Genomic DNA, 16,681 nt, shown 5'->3' on the forward strand with positions numbered 1-16,681 from the left:
GCAAGATTCCAACTCTGGTCTGTCTGAAACCAAAATCACTAAACAGTATTTTTATTAAAAATAAGTAGGTATGGAGAAGAAATGTTTTTTTGTTTGTTTGTTTTTTGAGATAAAGTCTCACTCTGTCACCTGGGCTAGAGCACAGTGTCATCATAGCTCACTGCAACCTCAAACTCCTGGGCTCAAGAAATTCTCTTGTCTCCACTTCCCGAGTAGCTGGGACTACAGGCATGCACCACCATGCCCGGCTAATTTTTCTATTTTCTTGTAGAGATGGGGTCTCGCTCTTGCTCAGGCTGATCTCAAACTCCTTACCTTAAGCAACTCTCCCACCTTGGCCTCCCAAAGTGTTAGGATTAGAGGCGTGAGCGATCGTGCTGGGCTGAAGAAATGTATTTAATAATTCTGAGAAAAGCATCCAAATGAGAACTTCTTTTTCTTATGTTTATAAAAAGTTCTAATAAAATTTGCCATTAATTTTATTTATAATGTGCCATGCCATACATGTAATGCAGTTAAATACAAAGCTCATTTCTTACCGCAAAGGGCTGAAAATTCATCTGGTTTAGCATAAGTCAATACTGCAGCTAAAGCCTCTCTCCAATTTTTAAGATCACAAGATTCAACAATCTCTTTCCAGTTCTTCATCACCACTGCAGTGATAAGCTTGGGAAAGGAAAACAAAGGGAGAATTAAGTCTTCAGTATGTTAATAAAAATTAATTCTGGATAACAAACATTATCTTTGAAAACTACTATTCATGGTATTTCATTTCAAATAAAGCCACAGAAAAATGAGGTATATTCTTGAACCAAATGACATAATAAATAGTATTATTTTTTTCTCCAAAAAAAAAAATCACCAACATATTTCATGAAGTGCTGAGAAGGAAAAGTATAGGGTGCTATCAGAACATTTAACAGAAGACATGATCTGGTCTGATGGATCAGGAAAAACCGCCTGTACATGTAGACTTTTGAGATGTGATCTAAAGGACAAACAGGAATTAACTTCATTAAGAAGGGAAAAGCATTCCAGGTCAAGGGGTAGGCGCAAAGTCCCAGGGAGAAAGGCAGCCAGTCTGGCTAAAGGACAATGGGGGAGGGTGTTATGAGGTGAGGCTAGGGAGACTGAGAGCAGTCAATGCTGCTGGGACTCAACACTGGTACAACTTCTATGAAAAGTAATTTCCATAAAAATTACTTTTTTATCATGTGGAAAATAACATCAAGCAGGAGGCTTAAAAATGTTTAGAACCCATATTCCAGAAATTCTTCTCCAAGGACTAAGGCCCAATTAAATAACCAGAAATTTGTACAAATCTTTAGGTATAACAAAGACATTTGTCACCATACACAACAGTGTTTATGTATATGAGCAAAATATGGAAACTACCTGAACATTCCAAAATGGAGGAAATAACCTTACTATAAAATATTATAATTAAACATTTTTATAACAATCTTTAATGATGTAGGAAAATGCTTACAATATAAGTGACAATACCTATAAATGAAACCACATGCGTACATATACATACATATATGATCCTGATTCTAATTAAAAAATTCTACAAATATACAGAAAGAGGTAAAGATATGCATCAATCTACTGGCAGAATTAGGGAGTGCTAAAATTTTTACCTTTAAAATTTTCTGTTAAACTTTTCTAATATTAAAATATTTTTAATTTTTAAAATTATATATGGAAACAATAGAAACTGGAATAATCATGCCAAACTGCCAACAACTATTTTTAGGTCAAGGGATTATGAATGGCTTTTTAAATTCTTTATTATTTTCTGCATTTCAATTACCTATAATAAGTGTGTACTGCTTTTATATTGAGAAAGATAAATGCTGTTGTTTATTTATTTTTAAAATAACATACCCTGGTAATTTTGCTTTGGGATTTTGCAAAGTACTTTTTCTGGGTCCGAGCCAAGAGTTCTTGTCCACCTGCTATGGCCAATATAATGGCATCAGCCATGCGGTTATCATGTAAACAAAGGTCAACAGCACTCTCAAAATTACCCGTCAGCAAAGCCTGAGTAATTAAGCCATCAATATCTGCAATAAGGAATAATACATCCAAGGTAAATAGAGTTTTTTGTTACCAAAGACAACAAAATGCTACACATATCAATTTGTATACACATACAATTGGAGAACATAATACTAATTTCTGATTACTGATACATTAATTTGTAGCATAAGCTGTTGGTATCTATGGAAGAGATCTATAGAAATATATGGAGATACATGTAAAATAACACATTTTCCAGACTGCTTAAAATGGATTATTAAAGATCAGTTGGGTGTCTGAACACACCACCCTTCCCAAGGCACTAATTTACATACACTGTACTAAATGAAAACTGAGTTCTTTCTCAACCCTCTACCACCTCTGACAAAACATTTCTAACTTAAACTCAGGGACTGTTTTCAAATGGTTAAAAAAAACAATTAGAAATCAAAACCAACAAAAAACCAGAGACCTAAATAAAAAAAAAAATCAAAACCAACAAGCATTTACCCCCACTGATGGAAATATTAAATGTTCCTCCAGCTGATGGTGGAAATTCAGATTCTTGTTTTTCCTCTTTAACGTGCTAAAGAGATGGGAAAAGTGGAAATTTAGCAACAATGAAAGTATGGAATAATTTACTAACAAAACAAAATTTATTTATGATTATTCACCTACTAACTAGATGACATGCCAAGTTATTCCAGAAAAGTTCTCAGATCCAAGTTTACACTAAGATCTATAACTTCTGTAAGTATTATGAATAACTCATGTGCAATCAATCGTAAATAAAATCCAAAGCCATCAGGAATACTATAAACTAAAGTGGACATACTTCAGTATCTCCAGTATCTCAGAAGTATCCAGTATCTCCATTATCAGTATCTCAGAAGTTATTATTGAAGCTAAAGAATCTGTTTTCTTCTTTACCTTAACTATGAGTGGCTTGAAACATATATAATATACATTTTAAAATTATGCTATATTTACATTTTAAAACAACCTTATTTCTACACATCTAATAATTCCTGTTCACTAGATTTGATATGTAAGGTGTTTTTTTCTAACTGAATCATGGAAAAAATCATGAAAAAAAATTATTTGTTGTCCACAGAATAAAAGCCATATAAATAGACTATTTATTATGAATATACACTGATTATACATTTTGTGTTCTCTCAAATTAGTCATACCTGGAACAACAGATCAGTCTGCTAAAAGTATATATAGTTTTGTTATAAATTTCTGAGACTGCCTGAAAGACTGATTAAAAATAAATTCAATATTTTCTTTCTTTAGAAAGAAAGGCACTTTGCCAGCAAATAACTTTACATGCTTTCTCTTCCATGCATAAAAATTCCAAAGAATTTCTTCCAAAGAAGAAAAAAATATATCAAAGAGATTAGAGAGAAATTTTTAAAGAAAAACATAATAACTCTCTTATATGAGATATATTATCTTTCTTCTTTGCTTGTGTTACCTACACACCTGAATGTAAATGCCTAGTATCCATTTTGGAACTGGGTAATTTTAGGGCAGAGTACAGCATTGCATCATTTGTAAGTAAAGCTTAATTAATTAATGCTGACTAATACAGGAGAGTATCTATGACCTTAATCCCTTTCTCCAACTAAAGATGAGGATTTTAGCACATAAAACCTAAAAAAAATTGAGAATTTAAGTTGTTCACAGTAAGGAATAAATCAGAGATATTGATTTGATTATATCATTAACAAACTTGAAAAAAAAACCTTTGTTTTTAATTATTCTTCAAATCTGTTTTCTAAAAACAATTAATAAATCTTTATTTATGGACTTTTGAAATAGGCATAAGGCCAAAAAAATGCACAATTTATTATGTATTGAGCATCTTCAATATGTTAGCTATTAATGTTTGATAAGCAAATAGTATCATCAGGATAAAGGATAAGATTTTACCTCCTTAAACACAATTTTTTCAAGTGATCAAAGTACAGATTAATGACTACTATTTTGCTAAATACATATTATTCTTATCTATTATTCATAAGTGTACTCCCAAATAGTCTTCTATTTGATAATACATAGTTAATCTAGTTGTACATAAATAAAAGTACATTTCTTTATGTATCCTACAATTCTGTCCAAATATTCCCAAAATTTAGTTCTAACTTTTAGTAAGATTTTATCCATATCCTTTATTCCCTTGTTAATTAAACTCTAAAAGATCTACTTCTACGGAAAATGATTTTTATAATCATCTTGTAATAGTCTAAATTTACTGATGAATTATTTTTATAATTTAGAAGATTATTGAATACATTCCATAGAATATTCCCATATCATAAAGAACAATGGAAAAAGTCAAAGATGAGATGAGAAATAAGAATTTCTTGATTAATTTCCCAAGATGAAATAAAATTAGAAAACAAGAAAAGTAAAGTATGGAATTATTTATTAATAGTTAAAAAAAAACAGAACATTAAAAGGAAAAAAATTAATGATACAACTCTGTATTCAAGGACTCTTTTTAACTAGTTACAAAAATTATGAACTACAACTAAGGACACATTAACAGTAAATCATGACACTAGTTTAGTGAAATATTCTGTACTTGGACTCCAAGTTCAGGACTAATTCAGAAGCCTATGCTGATAGTGGGCCCAAAATATTAATGTGCTAAGAAAAAACTTCATACATGCAATGCAATGTGGATTTCTGAATAAAATCTCTTTTCAGTGTGACATCTTGACGGCCATCTGACCCAATCAAGTGACATCAACTATTAATTTTAAACCATATAATCCAGAAGTGAGGCTGGAATTCAGAGATGATACTTCTGTCAGTATAGGTAGATTCCTACCCTAAACATCTCTAAGAAAACAATTTATTCCAACTTTATTTTGTAAAAGTAGTTGAGAAAATCTTCCTTATCTCAATGTGAAATACACAAATAGCATAAATTTGCCCAATAACATGAAAAAAAGTAAGTACCTCTCCCAAGAGCTGCTCTTCGGCAGCATGGCTCTCCTCCCCATCACTCTGTGCTACTTGGTCAGAATCTTTAAGAGCCTTTGGTACACAAAACAATTACAGAGGAAGTTGAAGAATGTAGCGTTAAAGGGTTATCAGTGAACAAGGAAGACAAAAGACCCAATCATTAACATTCAGAGCTAGTTTAATCATAAGAAGCAACACTGAGTAAGTTTACTGTGAAACACCATTAGAGGAAAAGCAAAGAGTAATAATTGCTAACACCTTTCCTTTCTTCCCTACCAAATGTCCTTCAGCAAAAAAGATCTTTACCTTAAGTACCTGAGTAGTCACCGATTCCGGTTTTTCCTCTTTTACAAAATTCAAATATGTATGCCAAAAGAAAGAATTGCTCTGCTAGCTAAACCTATGCCATTTTAACATGAGAATTATTAACTTATTAAAATACCTAGAATCAGCATTTATTTTTTTACCATGAAGCATAAAACAAATTTCTCAAATTACACTTCCTTCTTTGTTACGACCTAACTAAACTTTGAGAAGATAGCTGTTATTAAAGGCCTTCTTACCACATCAGCTCCATCCACTTTGTTCAAGGCCAAAGCAATCTGAAATAAAAATAACAACTCACCTACTACATGGAATTCTATTTCAGGGCATACAGCAAACGTTCACCTCTTACTCCTTTCTCGTTGGCAAAAATACACAAAAGTTCATATCAAGGAGAGTATATTTAAGAAAAGAATAAAAGCTGTGCATTACTGGCTTCAACAGTTCCAGTTTCATTCATGTGGAGTTCTACTGCTCAGATATCATCCCACTCTGCCGTTCAGTCACAAAACTAACCTCAAAACAAACAGGTTCTCTTCTACTTTGCTTTAAATAAAATAACAAATTTTTAAAAATATTTCTTCAGGTACTCACTATGGAAAGAACTGTTATTAGAAGTATTCTGACAATCAGATCCTATTTCCTCATTTTTTGCTATCGGGCATGCAGTAAAACTTTCACATTAATCTCTCGCAAACCTAAAAAAGTTATAGCATTAACAAGTTTAGACTAATAATAAAGGAGTGAGCAAAGATACACAGCCACTAAGCAGTGAGGCTGTGATGTGGTCTGTCCCACATTAAAGGAGCCCTGACCTTCAGTGTGTGCCTAGAGGGTACAGTATCCAACCTGTACCATGTATGCAACAACCCTGTAATGCTACACAAAACCTGAGTCATTTCCAAAGAATGATGAAAGGCTAAAACAAATCAAACAATTAGAGAATCTAAAATATTGCCTTCAAGACTTCCAAAGTCAAAGCATTTTTATTGCTATTGATGTTGACATCAACATTGTAGAATAATAAATAAATCCCTCTTTAAGAAGAACACTACAAACTGCAATATGACGTCCTCTTTTTATTTTTTTATTCCGTTTGTTTTTTAGTTTTTGTAGAGGAGTCTCGCTATCTTCCCCAAGCTGATCTAGAACACCTGGCCTCAAGTGGTCCTTTGGCCTTGGCCTCCCAAAGTATTGGGATTATAGGTGTGAACCACTGTGTCCAGCATCCTCTTTTTAAAGGAGAATTTTTTTTTAAGTTAAACTATTAGGCAGATCACTTGGACTTTTTGTTTATTCAGGTTCAGTACAATAAATCGCCCCTGTTCCCGAAATATCTACTATTTACTTCTTGTTACCTGGACCAACTCAACACACAGTTTAGGAATTATGTGCTACAGGCATAAGCACAGGTAGGGTAGAAAATTGAAATAATGCCTACTTTTTCATGACTTAAGTTGTAATAAACTTGGGTTGACCTCTAATAGTTTCCCTCTCACTTTTCTCCAGGGCCACTGGTGACATATCCTACTAAAATCTCAGTGTGATTTCCAGTGTTTGAGGCCCAATTATTCCTGATAATCAAGCTTGAATTAAGCAGGGTGCGGTGGCTCACACCTGTAATCCTAGCACTGTGGGAGGCTGAGGTGGGCGAATCACTTGAGCTCAGGATTTCGAGACCAGCCTGAGCAAGAGCGAGACCCCATCTCTACTAAAAAACTAGAAAAAAATTAGTCGGACAACTAAAAATAGAAACAAAAAATTAGCCATGCGTGGTGGTTCACGCCCGTAGTCCCAGCTACTTGGGAGGCTGAGGCAGGAGGATTACTGGAGCCCAGGGTTTGAGGTTGCTGTGAGCTAGGCTGACGCCATAGCACTCGCCCTGGGCAGCAGAGTGAGACTCTGTTGCTAAATAAATAAATAAATAAAAAGGTACTTCTAATTATTTCTCTTTGAGGGAATCACTAATTTTCTGAAGTGAGTGATCTATAAGATAAAACAAAACAAAACAAAACAAAACAAAACAAAAACCTTGAATTAGATGTGGTTCTGGCAGCTTCTACATCCAGGTATAATGTGGAGTTTTGCATTTAATAATACGTATTCAAAATATTGGCAAACATAAATTCTTATTAAATTTTTATTGGCTGATGTGAGATAATCTGTGCAGAACTTTACTAAAAAAAGTACAATACATAAATATTTTATCTGTATTAAGGTAATATAAACACAGCCATTTAACTTTCCCGAAAGTTTACCTTCTTTCCTAGGTCTTCCTTTCTGTATCCTAGAAGTTCAAGGTATTTTCCACGAGAATCATCCTCAAAGTTTACCTTTTAAAAAAGACATATTCTTGAAACAAAGATCTACATTTAAAGGCCTGATTTTTATAAGAAATGATCAGACTCTAAGAATTATTAAAAATACTTGAAGTCTACTATGTCATTCTGAAGAGTCGCTGTTAGAAAGAATCCAAAAATCAGTTATTTAAAAAATAAGATTTTTTTAATGGTAAGTATATAAGTAATTAATTATCCTGGTTGAATAAGCTTACTTCTGAATTATAACTTTTGCAAATACAAACTCACTCTGGTCCAAAGTTTAAATGAATGCAAAACTCATATTATGTGGAACATACTATGTCCTAAATAATCTCTTTGTCAAAATTAATACTTAATTACAAAACATAAAAATAAATTCTACAATTTTAGAATCTAAACTTATTGTATTTAAGATTGCTTTTCCTTGGAAAATTCAGTAACTGCAATTAGACATTCCAGTGGAAGCAAAATGACAAACCAGGAAATTCTATTTGCTATTCTATTGTTAAAAACACAACTCAGTAAAAAGAATGTTTTTCCTTCTAACTCCTCTTAAAGACAGAATGATAAATACCTCCAGTCTCTCTCTCCTATGCCTCTTTCCTTTTTTCTGTAACTGGATCTACTATAGACAGTAAACATTCTATGTTTTTATTATAGTAAGCTCTATGTTCTAATTTTAAAATAGGTATGCTGAATGTTATGTCTCTCTCCCCTAAATATGTCTTTATATTGCTTCTTGTTTACTTACTAAAATAGTATTTCATATTAGGCTTTTCTAAGTAGAAAAGGAAGAACGCTTAACATAAGGAGTTACGTTGTGTGCTCTTTACAAAGTTTCTTAATTTCATCATAAATTCCAGAAATCACACTTTTCCATTTGTTTCCTTAATGGGAAGATAGTAGAATATAATGGGAACAGTTAAATTTGCAAATAATTAAATAAAATGATTTTAAATAACAACTTTACCTTCAAAAAGGACCAGACATTTTTCTCAAACTCAATCTGAGAAGCATCAATTTTTTTCTGGCAGTAAGCAATATATCCTTGTGACTGCACCACCTGCTGGAGCTGGTCTGACCGGCTGAGGAATTCCTTTTCCGTAACGACTTGACTAATGAACACATGGTGCTGCTGCTGCTGCTCAGCTCCCTGCTGAGACTGCGTTCTGACATTCTCAAACGTAACCAGTTTGCCTCCGAACTATGAAAGAACAAATGAACAAAATCAGTTTTAACCACAGGATATGGCCCCAAAAAGTGCTTCTTGTAAACCCACTAAAGGAAAGATCTGTGGCCTAAACATACATCAATTTGGAGGACATTAGCGGATATACCCTCCCATGCTCCACAACCTCCTTTAATTTTTATGCTTCCTCTCCACAATCCACCTTCTAGATGAAACATACTATTTGCTGTGCCCCACAATTTCTCAGACACTCGTTTTTACTACTTTCCACACCCTCAACACCACTACTTTTCCAGGGCCCTGGCAAACATCATCCTTCATCCCAGGTGCTCTCAGCATAGTGAATATCTCTTTTGATTCAACCATGAGCTTTACGTCCTTGTCTTGCCTTCTGCTCTAGGCCCTAAGTTTCAAGGCAGGTTCTGTGTCTGCTTTATTCTTATGTAATTAAACAGCTAATATCTGATTAATATACTCATAAAATAAATATAGGGAAAGAAGGAAACATAGGACCAAATTTGGTTTTCACACTTAGTAACGTTTATACAAGGATTAAGGGCTTTACACAAAATTATCCTATTAAATGTCAAGGTGTTCAAGGTGTTTCCTATGTCAGGCATTGTAGGAAATACTAAGACTTTAAAAAAATACAAATTATTATCCTCAAGGAACTTAACATGAAAAAAACTAAACAGGGACACAGTACCTGTTGGCAGTACTAAAAATGATATTTTGATTCCTCATCTATACTTGGTTCCAAATTGCTTGAGCAAGAAATGAGTGCTATTTATTCTTGAATGCTAGTGAGTAGAGGTGGGGAAATGGAGGAGGAAGATGTTCACTTTTCAGGCCAGTGACAAATACACAGTGACACCTTGCATTTGACAGGTACCAACCACTCTAGGCATCGGGAACACACCTGTGATCAGAGTCTCTATTCTCAGTAATTTACATTCGGGTGGGGAGCTGCTTTTCTGTACTGTTTGAATTTTTTTAAACCTCCATACATGTGTAATTTTATAATAAAAATGTTTCAATTATTTAGAGAAGAACTAGTTAGCTGAATGATTAAGCTTCAGAAAAAGTGGTAAGGAAAGTGGAGAGTTGTAAGCAAAGGGAAAGATTCAAAGGCAGGAGTGCAGCTAGTAGAGAAGACCAGACAGGACGGATGGGATTAATTCAACCCAGAGAATGGATTTATGAATGACATCACACAAAATCGAATGTCTATTCTAGGAAAATAAATCTGGAGTAAGTCGTACGGATTGGAAGGGAAAAAGACAAGAACAAACATGCAATCAAGCTATTTATTAGAAGAGTTTAGTTAAAAAGATAAAGAATTAGGCAGAGTAGTAGCAATGTAAAAGGAAAAAATAAATACAAGAGATTTATAAAGAGATAAATACCGGCACTTGAGGCATGAATATGAGAGGCCAAGAAAGAATTCTGAGCCTGGGACCAGAAGAATGACAATAACTGAAATCATGGTAACTGCAGAGGAGATGATGCATTCAGTTTGGGGAAATGAGAATATACAGAATTATATGATGTGACTGTTATGATGATAAAAAAATACAATTTACTAAATGATAAGTTTAGTATCTAAATTTTAGGCATGATTACCAAGAGACTCCCTTTCTAACATTATGTATAGTAGGGATTTGATTAGACTGGCAGTGGAATAGCTAAAAGTTTTATCATTGTGTCACATTAGACAAGTTATTTAATTTTTCTATGCCTCTCTTTCTTCACAAACCAAAATGTTTTTTACAATTAAAAAAGCTGGCAATTTAAAGAAAAACTAGAAGGAAGAAGAGAAGGAGAAAGGACATTTCTCCATCATAAAAAAAGGAGAGAAAGAGAAGGAAGACAAGTCTTTTAAGAAGGAGGAACTGTGGGTTTATTTTTTTCTTTTAAGAGACAGGGTCTTCACCTGTCACCCAGGCTAAAGTGCAGGCAGTGGTGCCCTCGTAGCTCACTGTAACCACTACCCACTGGGCTCAACTGGTCCTCTCACCTCAATTTCCCAAGTAGCTAGGACTACATGTGCATGCCACCATTCTCGGCTAATTTTTTAAATTTTTTGTAGAGATGGGGTCTCACTATGTTGCCCAGGGTGGCCTCAAACTCCTAGCCTCAAGTGATCCTCCCACCGTGGCCTCCCAAAGCACTGGTATTATAGGTGTAAGCCACCATAAGTGGCCTGAATTGTGCATTTAAAAATGGTTAAAATGATAAATTGTTATGTATATTTTATGACAATTTTACTAATAAAACAAGGAAAAAGAAAGAATAGGCCCCACCTTTCCTGATAAACCATTCCGAACGATGAAAACACACAAACACATCTCAAACCCAAACTTCTTCCATCTGAGGGATCCCACAACACTTAACTACTGTGCCTATGGACCACAAAAACAGAGTCAACCTACTGAAAAGGAAGCACCAATGGGCCTTCGGATCCACTTGGGTGGCTTCTTCAGAGGCAGCACGATGCTGTGCTGAGCTGTCTGCTGTGGAATTTGTAATGGAGGAAGGGGCTGTCCTGTGCCAAAGGGATCAAGATTTCCAAAAGACGACGAGAGCTTAAAAAAAAAAAAAAAGTGAGAATCTGTAACTTACACAAACTATGTCTCATTTTTTCAGGTCATATCCAGGAAATTTTTATCTCACAAATTATGCAATTAACCAGCATGGTTGTTCAGTAAAGTCATTTTCAAAATAATTATGCAATAGGATTTTTTTTTCAGGTGTTATAGTAAAAAACCTTAACGTTTTCTAATACCTTGTCAACTTGTTTCTGCCTTAAACCATCCGTGCTCCCTCCCATGATAGAATAAACACTGATACGCCCATCAAAGGAAGCAGCTGATAGGACAGCAGGATTTCGGGGACACCACTGAATATCAAAGCACCACTGTGTGTTGGTGGGAAGTTCATACAACACCTAGATCAATAAAAACACAAACAGCGAAACTCAGAAAAGCATATAGCACTTGATAACCAAAACACCTGAATTAATGTGGTCAACAAGTACATCTAAATTAAACATTTTCTTTCAGAAAGTGTCTTTGGCCAGGAAAAACAATACTACGATTTTTAAAAGTATAATATAAGAATGGTCCTCCCTATACCTCTCCCGTGTTTGGGTTGGAGCAGAGAATCTTCGCATCTTTTCCACAGCTCAGTAACAATTCAGGATCTGCCATGCTCCAAGCAATTGCCAAAATCCCCCTATAAGAAACACAAAGGGACAAGGAAATTTTTAATCTTGAGGAAACCAAATCTCAAATTATTTCCAGCTAGGCTTTGGACAGGCACTGTTAACAGAAGTGTAATTTAATACAATCTTATTAAAATTGAAAGCAGGATGAACTAATTTACCAAAAATGTTTGCTTTTAAATTACAATAAAAACTTAGAAATAAAACAAATTTTTAAATCATTACTTGACATCAAATGTTACAGAGAGTCATCTTTGTAAGTACAATGGCCCCAGTAAAGACCAAATTGTATAATAAATTTCAAGGGTTGCACCAAAGTGTTCTGGTATACTAGAATTTTGATCTATTAATTATTTGAAATAAGTAGCTGAAAATCTTGACACATTTTCGTTTTGTTATGCTACATTTTGGCTACCATTTTTGGGTGTAGAAAATCGGGTGACTATTACTTAAAATAAAGTAGATTCCCTAATTCAAACGTAAGTAAACATGTTTTAGAAAATAAACAACTCAAGTGTCTTGCAAGAGCAGCATGATACCTGGCATGGTTTTCCAGGACACGAAGTGGCGAGGAGGCGAATCGGAGATCCCACATCTGGATCACTGGTAACCGGTCATCCTCAGAGGCAAGGACCATCTGAGTAGCAACATCAGGGTGCCACGCCAACCCAGAGCAATGCATCTGCAGACAGTGAAGGCTCACATTTTATCAACCCAATCACTTTATGAAAAGCCAAAATGAAACTTGAGGAATATCCCTTTATTGAAACAAATAGAAAAATCAACAGTTTAGGCTCAGTTTATTTTAAAAAACAAAATGAAAAACGACCAAATTTTATTGGACAATCTTAAACAACAGACTTTTTAAAATTTTTTTGCTGTGATATCGTCTGTGTTGCCTGGGCTAGAGTGCAGTGGCATCATCATAGCTCACTGTAACTTCAAACTCTTGGGCTCAAGTAATTCTCCTGTCTCAGCCTCCCAAAGTAGCTGAGACTACAGGCATGTGCCACCACGCTTGGCTAATTTTTCTATGTTTTGTAGAGATGGGGGTCTTGCCACGTTGTTCAGGCTGGTCTTGAACTCCTGGCCTCAAGTGATCCTCCCGCCTCAGCCTCCCAAAGTGCTAGGATTAGAGGCCTAAGCCACTGTGCCCAGTCTAAACACTAGTCTTAAAAGCAAAATGTTCGAATGATTTAAATTCATACAGCTATTTGATACACACACAACCATTCTGGTCCAGAAGAATTCTACACCAAAAATGAGTTTTACTGTCAAATCTGTAACTAGAGAAAAAGTTTTATACATACTTAAAATACAATACTTTCATAAAAACGAAAATAGATAAAAGACTTTAATAACAAAAACTCCCATTCCTTTCCTCTTTTTTATTAGAAAAATGAAGGCAAAATGTCTTAAGAAACAACTACCATTTAAAATTGTCAATGGGATAAATTAACATTATTATTGAAAATTATCTGGAAGTTCGGATCTAGAAGATGACTAAAATGCTTACTATATGCTTTATTCCACTCAAATTTGCTTTATAACTTCTGATTCATTTGAAAAACAATACTCTAAGAAATATTCATAATTGTTTTTTGTGTTATTGTTTTAAAATTATATATGTATTCTGTGACTTTAGGCAAATTTGTTTTAGAAAATGTCAAACTATCCAATGTAATTAAAAACAAACAAAACAAGGCTCTTGTGTCAAAATTATTTCATAGCACCTAATAGCAAAAAACTTTAAGAAATCTTAAGATTGAGAACTTAACGTGTGCTACGGCAGTGTCTACTGGGCAAATGAAAGATATTAGCTCACTTCAGCAGCACCCAACCAAACGAAGAGATGACCAGGAGTTTAGAAATCACAAGTCATAAAACTCCCAGCAGGAAAAACTCGTATATTCTAGGAAAAGCTACAGATGAATGAAAAAGTTGTGACTATATTTTAAAACAGCTAGCAAAGCAAAACAACCAGTATATCATTGAATAAGCCTTTGATTAATCAATCTCTTCATCATTAATAATATCCAATATAGTTTATTAGGAATTTTATTATTTTCCCTAATAAAAAGATTCATTCCAACATGACTGATTAATGAAAGACAGGATTTGACTTTACAGAAATCTGATTTGTTGTCAACCCTGACAAACAACATAGGAATACCTACAGCAGAAATATAACATGTTCATCACAAATCAAGCATATACTTACTCTGTTACTATGATCGCTGACTTTGATAATGGGTTCATTTTTTCTAAGATCCCATACAGTGGCCCGGCCACTGGGACTGGCAGATGCTAAAATATGTTGAACTTGTCTGTTCCATGCAATGCAGCTGATATCTTCTGGGGGCTGTAAGGAATAAACTATGAAAAACCATTTCTCTACTGTAACCAAATTATAATCTGATCCTCCATATTAAGGAACAGATTACTGAAAGATCTGATCCTTTTATTTTATAAATCTGCTTTATATTCCTACATTCTTAACATGTACAACAATACAGTTTAAAGTGCAGGTAATACACCATTTCAAGTATTTTATCTCGTTTAATGTTGTCTCATGCAACAAGCATTTATTGAGCTCCTGGTATAAATCAAGTGCTGTTTCTTTATTTTGCAGCTGCTACAAGATAGATCATGAACCACAAAGTAGGTGTTAGTGAATATGACAAACGAGAAAGCACAGCAAAAGGTATGGCCCGGACCGCTAGAAAAATACCTTTATAAATTAGAGAGCATATGCTATCATTATGCTGCCACTCAGATGTGAGGGCCAGCTGCAAGGGCTACTCAAACTGGGTGGCCTACACGACACAAAGAAACTCAAGGAAGAACAGCGAAAGACTGTTCTCTATCCAATTTACTGGAAATACATAGGAAAAGGGGCTGATTTTTTTTTGTTGTTTTAAGAACATTGGATGTTGTTAAAATACAGAGTAGCTATCACACAGAGAAAAAAATATACCATAAGATAATTATTAAGGATTCTTGTCCATTTTGTTTATTACTCTATGCCTAGTAAAATTAACACTGTCTAGCAGATGGTAGGTTCTGAATAAGTATTTACTATTAAGGGATTCCCTGATACTTTGAAGAAACATATTTACTAATACTTTACTACACTGAAGAAAAATCAATGACATATAAGCATGATTTAAAACATATATGTTTTGAGTGAAAAAAACTTAAAACTGAAATAAGTTAGTTTAGAAGAACTGCTTTTTGATTCTCTGATTACATTCATCAAAATCAATGTAATACCTGTGTTTTGGCTCCTGGTGTCATTGGAGTAGCAAAATTGTTTAAATCCCAAATGTAGATTTCAGATTCATTAGCACCAGAGGCTACCAGATTAGTCTGCAATAAAAAATATTAACTAAATAGCACTTATGAATAATTAAGAGAACTCAGAATAACTCAGTTCAGAGTTGGAAAGATGTTAGTTTTAGCACATAAAATTTCCCATTTAATTAAAAAAGCAAAACACACATGTATGAATTCCTAAATAATTGTACATAATAATTTTCACCGAATGTAAATAGTTTTTAAGAAAAACATATTATAAAACTCCATGTAACAAGAAGAAAATATGTCCACTGACCAAAAAACTAATTTTAGCTGCGTGTGGTGGCTCACAGCTGTTATCCCAGCACTTTGGGAGGCTGAGGCAGAAGGATCACTTGAGCCCAGGAGTTCAAGACCAGCCTGGGCAACACAGTGAGACCTCACCTCTATTAAAAAAAAAAAAAAATTACATGGATAAATTCTTAAACAATCAATCATGCTACCATGTGGGGATTATTGCTTATAGCTTTGCATCACTGGAAGGAGCTTTAATTGTGAGAGACAATAAAAGTTCACCAATTATTGCTGGATCCTAAAACTATGACATTTTTCTCAGGATACCTTAAAGCCAGCTTCCAGAGATAGACCAATATAGGAACAGAAAAATCTCTTTTCTTAAATTTTCACATATTTCCAGCTCACTTACACTCAATCTTGTTCCAGGTAGCAATATTTCTAGGTTATCTCTGTTGCATAACTTTAGGGTCAAAAAGATCCTAAAACTGTGATATAAAGTAGGTATAAAGTAGGAAAATAATAGGCTTCATATATTGACTTTTATCCTTTACTATTCACTCTCATAAATTCTTCTCTAATCAACTGATATATAACTTAGAAAACAAAAGAATTCCATGGTGGTAGCCACCTATAATAAAAAACACTTTTGCAAAAATCAACAGCTGTTTAATACAATTAATAAAAGAATTAGCTACAGGCCCGGCGCGGTGGCTCACGCCTGTAATCCTAACACCCTGGGAGGCCGAGGCAGGTGGATCGCTCAAGGTCAGGAGTTCAAGACCAGCCTGAGCAAGAGCGAGACCCCGTCTCTACCAAAAACAGAAAAAAATGATCTGGCCAACTAATATACACATATAGAAAAAATTAGCCGGGCATGCTGGCGCATGCCTGTAGTCCCAGCTACCCGGGAGACTGAGGCAGCAGGATCACTTAAACCCAGGAGTTTGAGGTTGCTGTGAGCTAGGCTGATGCCACAGCACTCACTCTAGCCCGGGCAACAAAGCGAGACTCTGTCTCAAAAAAAAA

General features: G+C 34.5%; 1 protein-coding gene across 8 annotated transcripts in view; it reads right to left on the reverse strand.

The window, feature by feature from the left end:
* The window catches only part of SEC31A (SEC31 homolog A, COPII coat complex component), a 56,148-nt gene that overhangs the window by 29,980 nt on the left and 9,487 nt on the right, over positions 1-16,681 (reverse strand). For 6 of the 8 annotated variants that reach the window (XM_045536941.1, XM_045536938.1, XM_045536937.1 and 3 more), the window contains exons 5-17: positions 15,335-15,430; positions 14,283-14,423; positions 12,601-12,743; positions 11,973-12,072; positions 11,624-11,785; positions 11,271-11,423; positions 8,620-8,853; positions 7,587-7,661; positions 5,568-5,606; positions 4,999-5,076; positions 2,536-2,611; positions 1,891-2,069; positions 540-666 (exon numbers count right to left, since the gene is read on the reverse strand). In XM_045536941.1, the coding sequence (XP_045392897.1) occupies positions 540-666; positions 1,891-2,069; positions 2,536-2,611; positions 4,999-5,076; positions 5,568-5,606; positions 7,587-7,661; positions 8,620-8,853; positions 11,271-11,423; positions 11,624-11,785; positions 11,973-12,072; positions 12,601-12,743; positions 14,283-14,423; positions 15,335-15,430 (1,603 nt within the window). The remainder of the gene's footprint in view (positions 1-539; positions 667-1,890; positions 2,070-2,535; positions 2,612-4,998; positions 5,077-5,567; positions 5,607-7,586; positions 7,662-8,619; positions 8,854-11,270; positions 11,424-11,623; positions 11,786-11,972; positions 12,073-12,600; positions 12,744-14,282; positions 14,424-15,334; positions 15,431-16,681) is intronic. The other 2 variants (XM_045536939.1, XM_045536943.1) reach the window with 1 other exon arrangement.

Source organism: Lemur catta, chromosome 24 (genome assembly GCF_020740605.2).
Source record: "Lemur catta isolate mLemCat1 chromosome 24, mLemCat1.pri, whole genome shotgun sequence".
Taxonomy (NCBI): domain Eukaryota; kingdom Metazoa; phylum Chordata; class Mammalia; order Primates; family Lemuridae; genus Lemur; species Lemur catta.